A 9,071-nucleotide genomic window follows, 5' to 3' on the forward strand; every position below is an offset into this window, starting at 1 on the left:
TAAATGAGTAAGAATAGTTTGTAATATAAGCTATATATTTTATAATAATTACTTAAAATTTGAAAGGTCGCAATGAATATTACATTAATAGATGGAAAACAATATAGGAAACCATAAAAACCGTAATACAATACGTAAGTAAGAATAATTTGCATTATCCGGCAGCGTAATTTGAATTATTTGGAAGCATATACAGCTGCCCATGTATAGCTATATATTTTAATAAATAAGCAGCGACAGCTACATGCTGCCCAATAATGCCAATTACGCTTTTTAAACGTAAAAATTGGACTTCTGAGAGCGATTGCGCCCTAGATTGATCCTTTATCTTCTAAACTCTTTTTTTATGCCTATCGACTATTAAACTTAATGAAACGATGCACTTGTTAGTGTTATAGCATTTTTTATGGTAAACTTGTCGATGCTACCTCCTCTGAAATACGTTTTGTTGATTTGTGCCAATTAAACATATTCTGAAATAAAAAAAGTTGTGAAATGCAACTTTTAGTATTTCTTCTACACTTTCGATCAATTGCAATTTTTTAAAAAATTTCTTGTCTCATCCTCTAGTAAACTAATTGCTCTAGCTCCCCAAAAAATAAAAAAATTGTCTTTTTTAGAGCGTTCAAATGTTAATTCGAGTATATAAGTGTATGTATTTCCAATCCCGCTTGCATAGTTCTTTTTTATTGCCAAAGAAGTTGATGTTTCTATTTGTTGCCCATTCGAGGACGCGCTGTGACGACTAAATGTCAATTGTCCCCTTCGAATTTCTCTGAAAGCATGGGGCTACGACGTTAAAGTCAGACTTTATAAGAACGAATGGCAATGAGCGAGGAGCGGCGAGCCCTCCCGGTGGGGTGAAACTCTCGATGCTCTCGACAGAGCGACTAGAGTAATTAATTCAGCAAATGAACGCTGCTCTGGGTTTATCGGGTCATCGAGAGAAGAGGAATCACGTAGGATGAATGGTGGTTCGTTCCGCAGTAGTAATCCAGTGCAACGTCGGGTAGTATTACGAGGAGAGACATGCCACCAATCGAGACCCTCATCCTTCTGACGATTCTTCTCGCATCAGGTATAGTCAGTAGACAAAACGTTATTCGAATCCTGTACCCATCACCGAGACCTCTTCCTTTCCTAACCTAGGAACGACTCTTTTGATCAAACTTTTAGACAGCAAGCTGTTTCTTCTGCTCGATGATTTCGATAGTGTTCATTGAAGAAGCAATCCTTTTAAATTAAACGCGGGTGCAGCTTTTTTTTAATGTATCGTAGAATGCTAGGGCTTCTACCTAGATAAATGGAATCATTAATAAGTGAACGCGATCGGTGATCCTAAAATAAAAGAATGGGATTCTTAGATATCACTGCATTCGTATTAATTCCACTAATTCATTATGTTTTGACCACCAATGATGAAACAAGATTACGTGAAATTTATTAGCTGTACATTAGAATTAATTCGTGTGATCCATACATTTTTCCATCATGTCAATCCATCACGTGATTTTCGTACATTTATTTAACAGACAAAGTTTATGGTTACATTGTTAGGAACAGGAATCCTTTAGTTTAAAATTCGTTACTGTCGGCATGCAGAGTCCGTCGATATTTTACCTATTTTGTCTTGTAATTCCAGCTGACGCGTATCCGCAGAACACGCTGCTGAACGGTGTGGAAAACATCAAGTCCGTGTTTAAGACTATATGGGAACCGGCTACGTTCAATTTGTATACTAGGTATGTGCGGTATTGTGCATTCTAATTGTTCAATTGTGTCTAAAGTTTACGGAGCTGCGGCTCCTGTTGATATCCATCACACAAAATATTTAATAATAAGAAACCATGATTTTGCGAGATTGTACTCGGGATTTAAATGAGCTCCGGGACGTGTTCAGATGATGCGGATGATTCGGAAACTCTGGAACTCATCATCAGTGTTCTCACTTCTCGATAATGCAAAGATGGAGTTTCTCAGTAGTCAAAAGCGCTAGATAAAAGATCGATCTGGGCCGCAATCGTCCTCAAAAGCCCTATTTTTACGTTTACGAGGCGTAATTTTCATTATTCGAAAGCATGTAGCTGTCGCAGCTTTATGGAAATAGCTATATCCGCAGCTGTATGCTTTCGAATAATGCAAATTACGCCATGTAAACGAAAAAATAGGACTTTTGAGGGCGATCGCGGCCTAAATCGATTTTTTATCTAGCGTTTTTGACTACTGAAAAACGTCAACTTTGTGTAATCGAGAAATGAGTACGCGCATTCTGCACTCTTGCAATCCTGGAAAAGCGAGTCTACCCCCGTTAGGTACGTGTCCATCTCAGAGTAAAACTATCGCGACTTACTCTCGAGAGTCAAATTCGTCAATGTAAGTACACGGCGTTGAGAGTGCTAGTGGAGAGCTGCACGAAAAACTCTCGGAGCGCGAACAGTAAGTTGAAATTCGCAAATGGACACGTTCAATTTTTTCCACGGCGAGCAACTATCAGCTATGCGAACGCTATATATATATATATATTCAGAGATAAAAAATTAATTAACCAAATTATTATTATATTAGACTCCAAGAGCAGTATTATTTGTACAATATACTCATTAGTTCGGTCCGACCGCAAGCACTATGGTTTACTCCAGCATTTTTTCCTTTTGAAATATTTTTGTTTTCTTATTAACCCTCAGCACTTGAATGACGATTCTGAAAGAGGCGCCACTAAAAATTGCTGTACCATTATTCAAAATATTGTTTACATTATTAAATGTGTCGGTATCTAATCAATTACTAAACATTTAGGTATTGTGTGAGGTATTATACAAATTTTGTATCCATAAAATTTGAAAAATCGTAGGAAATGGAAATATTGTAGGTCGGAAGAAATGTTTAATTTTCGAGTTAAAATAACTCCGAGTGCAAAGCGTTAAAGATATTGCAACAATTGCAGCTAACTTTGGCGCATCCATTCTTTTCACGCGAGTATTCTCATAACAATAGAAATTCATCTGAGAGCTACACACGCGAAATTCAAATGGCCGCATACCTGAGAGGACTTTCCGAGAATTGAGTCTCACGTGAATCTCGGAGAGCAACAAATTTCTGAAGTACTCTCAAATGGATTGATGATAATTGAGAGTACTCTCGAGAGCAACTATCGACAGAAACACTCAGATAAACAAGTACCTTTACAGTGAGAATGCAACAGGTGGAGGTAGAGCGTTCGTGTAACGCTGAAGAAAATTCGCGTTCCTCCTTGGCAACGAGCCGCGAATTTTGTTGCTATTGCGGGAAAGCTTTTATCGTTCGCGTTCGTAAACGATGCATCAATTTTTTAACGATACGTGCAATCAGCCGGCGAATTCTATTTTTAGCTCTGACGCTCGACTGACTATTGTCGACGCGTGAATATCTGCGACCGCGCCTACTTTTTCGTTTTTGTTGTTCTCGTCGATCTCTTCGCCGATCGCGCCGATCGGAGAACCGGCGGAGAAACGAGATACCACATTGTTTGCGTTGGAGGTCCGTGCTTAAACACGCATTCGAACTTCGTTTTATAGATTAGGCAAATGGGGGATTATTCTCGAACGAAAATGTCTGCGGAGTCAGGGGTGTGTGGGTATCCGAAATTCGAAATTATAGTCGGATCGAGTCGGAATCCCGAAAGTTTGCAATGTTTGGGTACCCGAAGCTGCAGTCGGATGTAGTCATGTTTGAGGATCTTAAAAATCTATACAATCTAATTTTGCATTTTAATTTTTCGGCTTTTTTTAAAATTCGGAACATTGAAAACGTTAGGGATCCCGATCCAACTATAATTTAACCCTTACGTTAATCATTGGAGCGCGGATCTTTGTGCGAAATAAAAATTTTCTACAGAAAGCTATAACTTTACCTACCGGAAGCCTATTAATAGGATTTTCGATAATTGTGCTGTACCAAAAGAAAGGACAGAAATTTGCTTTTACATTGCGATCTTAAATGAAACTATTAGATGACGTTATTGACGGTGACTTGTTAGTTCACAATGTAAATTGCTGTTGCTATTGAAGGTTCCACTAAAAAGTATTTAGCCATGTACCATAGATTTTTCAAAATTATGCAATAATCAACGGTCGGTAATGTGTTAATTTGAAAATCTATTCGTTGATATTCTTGACAAATAATTACTATCCTTATGTCGATAGAGAAAATCCGTTTGGCGAGGAGCAATTGTCTTTAAACAACACAGAGGTTCTCTATGGATCCCACTTCAATGAAAGTCGTCCGACGAAGTTCATCATCCACGGGTATAGCGACACTGGGAGTGAAGCCTGGGTACGAGGTCTGATAGACGGTACGCAAAGATTTATTCTTCGCTTCGCTCGAAGGAGGTGACAGCGAAGAAGAAATACAGTAATGTCCCATTCTAAGGCCGGCGAAGGATACGGCTCTATGCCCCTTCGCCTACACGTTCCACTGGGGGGCATACCCCGCGAGGGGACGAGAACCTCGAGCTGCCTCGGTCGTCCCGAGCAGTGTAAACCAGAGTTGTGTAAAAGGTTGCAGTGTAAAAGGTAATCATTGAAAAATCGACGATTGATTCAATCGATTGATGAAGTTAATCGTCAATCGGTGATTAATAGACTGCGGATCTTTATGCATTTATGAAGAAATTGGCTGGATGAAATATGAAACAATAAAAAATTAAAGAATATTGTAATGTTGTTCTTAATGCAATAAAGTCATTAAGGAATGAAATCAATGTTTAGTTTACTCTTGCTTTTTTCACAATCAATGCAGAACATTTTTATTTTGCATAAAGATCCGCAGTCTAGTGATTAAAAAAAGGAATCATCGAAAAATCGGAGACTGATCCACTCGATTGATGAAGTTAGTCGTCAATCGTTGATTAAAAAAAGAAATCATCGAAAAAAAAACATATAAGCAAGTAAACAGAGTTTGTATTATAGACCAAATGACAATACACCTAAACCCAATTTATATTTTTTTTCAGTATTCATATAGTTTTGATTCCGTATTTCATTTCGAAATTTCAGCAGTTAACCAATTATCCGATTGACGTTTACAATTGAAAGGAATGTAATCGTTAATCGCAATTAACGACTAAACTAGGAGATTAATTGTTAATTGCGATTAACGATTGAAGTAGAAATGTATTCGTCAATCGTTGGTTAAATTTTTGCCCAACTCTGGTGTAAACATGCCGCGTAATCCGATACCGAGTCGGGTATATCAGTGTGAACCACCACTAATCCAATCGCAAAACTTCTTTATTTTTCATTATTTTTTTATGGGACTTTCACCAACTTATTTGGGGCATTTTTTTGACGTTCGGCGCGGTTGACGAAGCCATAAAAAAATAGTGTCATGTTCCAATCTATGTCACAACACAGAACCGACGTTTGACTTAGGATGGGACATTACTGCATCTTGCAAAATCATGTTGTTCAAACATGCTCAAACATGTTCGATCATCTTCGTAATATTGCCGCATTCTTTTAATTACAGCGTATTTGCTTCACGAAAACGTGAACGTGATCGTCGTCGGTTGGGGTGTTCTAGCTAGCGCCGTCTACCCGATGGCAGCGAACAATACCCGTCGAGTAGGCGAATTCCTCGGCAATTTTCTCGAGTTCTTGAACCGCGAGTCGAATCTAGAGTACAAGGACGTTCACATCAGTGGACACAGTTTGGGTTCGCACGTGGCTGGATGTGCCGGTGCTTACCTGAATGGACGAATCGGCAGGATCACAGGTATGTTTCAATGAAAATGATTTTATTTCGTTCTGATTAAAATGGCAGATCTTTAGCGAGAACTTCAAAGATTTCTATTTGATATTCTCTCGTTAGCCTATCGAAACTGTTAACCCTCGGTATTTGAACTTTCTCAATATTTCTCGTGAATCTCAAATTTAATAAAAGACGTTGTGTCTAACGTGCTTACTGCTTAATTAACGTTAAATAACCGAGGTACATAAATAATCTTAGAGTTTTAAAGTTAATAATTTTAGATTTTTCGCATAGATTTTTATGCTTTGCATAGATTTACTGTGCCATAGTACTCATATCTAGACTGCGAATTTTATGCACTTATGACAAAAGTGAGTAGATCGAATGCAAAACAGTGAAAACAATTACAGGATTTAAAGACGCTATTGTACTATATTCAATTAATTATTAAGGAATTATTAATATTATTAAGGAAAGAAGCGAATGTACATGTCCTGTAGCGTGCAAATAATCCAGACAATTTTTATTTTGCATAAAAATTGCCAATCTACTCGTATTAGTACGAACTATATTTTTGGAAATTGTTTATTTTATTTTATCCCAGATTCTCAATACTCGATTAGAGAAATTGTGTGTGTAATATTGTGTAAGCATTCGCAGTCTAGTCACAACAAATATAATATGACGAAACACGAATGTAATAACGATATGTAAGAAATAATTAACGCGACGATATCGCGCGATAGGCCTAGATCCGGCGAGTCCTCTGTTCGAGACCATTTCTGGAATTGTTGACCCGAAATTCAGATTAGATGCGACCGATGCGCATTTCGTCGATGTGATTCACACGAGCGGATCCGCGTTTGGATTTTTGGCCCCGCTGGGTCACGCCGACTTCTATCCCAACAACGGAAAGTTTCCGCAACCTGGATGCTCGTTCCTGCCGACCACAAGTAACATTTTCGTTGTAAAACCAACTAAGTAGGCGAAATGCCCTAAGTGTGGACAAGTCAAAAGTGATGCTTAAATCTGGACAATTGAATTTTTATAGTGAAACCAATAATTTAGAGATTAAATAATTATTTTATATATTCTGAGATCTCTTAGCTACAAGTAGGTGTGAATATCATTTGATTAAGACATCGATTGAAATTTAAAAATAAATTCGGCAAAAATAATTATCATTGATATTTTAAAATAAATTGTCAATCAGACGTAGCTTAAATAATAATTATTAGACTGCGGATTTTATGCATTTATGACAAAAATGGGTACGTACAATTGAAAGCAGTGGACATATTACAAAGATTTAAGGACATCAGTGTATTACTTTCAGTTTAATATGATAATTAAGCTTAATAACGAATTTTTATTTGCCTCCTGTGTCTTGCAATCAATGCAAACATTTTTTTATTTTGCATAAAGATCCGCAGTCTAATAATTATTAATTCAAATATTAGATGTCCAAGTTTAGAACTGTTTTGAAATATCATTCTTGCAATCAATGCAAACATTTTTTATTTTGCATAAAGATCCGCAGTCTAATAATTATTAATTCAAATATTAGATGTACAAGTTTTGAACTGTTTTGAAATATCAGTACTCCATACTGGGACGCGATGACAGTAGCTGTCCAACTATAAGCTTATACTCGATGTACACACACCTTAAATCAACTCGTTCTTTTTACACTCAAATAGAAAATTATCTAACTACATGTACATACAATTAGTCTTCTACTGAGCTTACTACACTAGAAATCGCTCTTGAACTCAAATTTCGTGTCCTGACAAGTCGATATATCATTTTTTTAAATATTCTAGACAGGAAAAATCTTCTATTTTTAATATTTTGTAACCGCAATCGTCAATTTAAGTAATTGTAGGATTGCTAAAATTATTGTCTCAAAGATATGAATGCAAAAATGATTTACGACTTTTTGTCTTATTTCCACACGTTTGATAGAAATAATAGCAATTGACTTTCCTATTGAATAGTTCCTAATATGCTCACGTCTTAATATATTAGGTCGTAAAGAAAGAAATGCAGGATTTAAACCTATGTTTTTAAAGTGTTATAACTCACATAAACTTTGGCTCAACCAATAATTGTAATTGCGGATCACAATTACAATTACAGTAATTGTGAAAGGAGTAATTGCAATTACTTAACACGATTACAGTAATTGTAATGGAGTCTAACAATTACTTCAGTGTAATTGTTCTTTTAAACCACTAATTTTTATGTTTTGGACCATTTAACCGTTTTCTTATTGTAATTATAGTCCACTTTTGCACATGTAATTGACGATGTAATTAAATACTCATGTAATTAATTACTGCCCAACTCTGTTAAGCGGCACTTCGGCCTAGTTTGAACTCGTAGAAAAAAAATAATGCGAAAATCGCTGTTTGATAGAAAGCTGATAAAATCGCTGAGATAAAAGCCAAATAGTTCAATAAAAATTTGAATAAAATTAAATTTCAAAAGCATAATTAAATAGAGCGTAAAACAAGCTTTTAAATGACATATAACTCATTAAATCCAGGTAAATATTTATTAGTATAAAATTGCAATTAAAACAAAAGAACAAAAATCCTGCATTTCGTTCTTTACAACCTAATATTAAGTATGTCTTAATGAAAATTGTCTGGCGTTGAATGGTTCGCCAGCTTATTGCAGTCACTCAAGGGCGCACCAGTTCATGACAGAAAGCATAGGGAGCACTTCCGGTTTCAAGGCGAGGATCTGCGAGAGCTGGGAGAAGTATAAAGATGGGCGTTGCGATTACAATGCGGTTGGGTTGATGGGTGAAGACGCATCCACATCGTAAGCAATTATTTTTTCTTTAGTATAAATATACACACCGAGCATCTCTGTGCAAAATAAAATGTTAATCTTCGAACAGATTGCGGGGAAAGTTTTACTTAATAACGAACGACGCACCCCCATTTGCGATACAGTGAAGAGTAAAGAACCACGAGAAAGGAGACGGAGCTTGGAAACGACAGCGTAGCGGAGATCGTGTTTTCGCTATGTAAACCGATCCGAAACTAGTCATTTATAAGTTACTTTTATTTATGCAGCGCGAGCAGTTCCATTCGAAATAACAGCCCCTAAACGAGCTCGAAGGGGAATCGTTGTCTCAGCGTGCATGCCCATCGAAAGTACAAATTATAATAATTAATTCCTCGTCTTTGTACCATTGTAAGTGAGAAGAATAATAAATGTTTTATCGGTTACTTTTTTCGGAAAAATTCAGATTTCTTTCTTTGAGGTATCCTTTTATAAATAACAGTCATTTTCGAATTTTTTAAACATAGATAACACAATTGATGACGCAG

General features: G+C 36.5%; 1 protein-coding gene across 2 annotated transcripts; it reads left to right on the plus strand.

The window, feature by feature from the left end:
- Positions 1-743: 743 nt before the first annotated feature.
- LOC143215616 (pancreatic triacylglycerol lipase) lies at positions 744-8,984 on the plus strand. Of its 2 annotated transcripts, none has more exons than XM_076437906.1 (7): positions 744-1,078; positions 1,643-1,742; positions 4,182-4,330; positions 5,560-5,751; positions 6,474-6,680; positions 8,400-8,556; positions 8,636-8,984. In XM_076437906.1, the coding sequence occupies exons 1-7, from the start codon at positions 1,030-1,032 to the stop codon at positions 8,691-8,693; spliced, it is 912 nt and encodes a 303-aa protein (XP_076294021.1). In that variant the 5' UTR covers positions 744-1,029; the 3' UTR covers positions 8,694-8,984. The 2 variants fall into 2 exon arrangements, with proteins under 2 accessions (XP_076294021.1, XP_076294015.1); XM_076437900.1 differs by having other exon boundaries at positions 791-1,078; positions 5,506-5,751.
- The last annotated feature ends 87 nt before the right edge of the window (positions 8,985-9,071 follow it).

This window comes from Lasioglossum baleicum, chromosome 2, assembly GCF_051020765.1.
Source record: "Lasioglossum baleicum chromosome 2, iyLasBale1, whole genome shotgun sequence".
Classification (NCBI taxonomy): Eukaryota; Metazoa; Arthropoda; class Insecta; order Hymenoptera; family Halictidae; genus Lasioglossum; species Lasioglossum baleicum.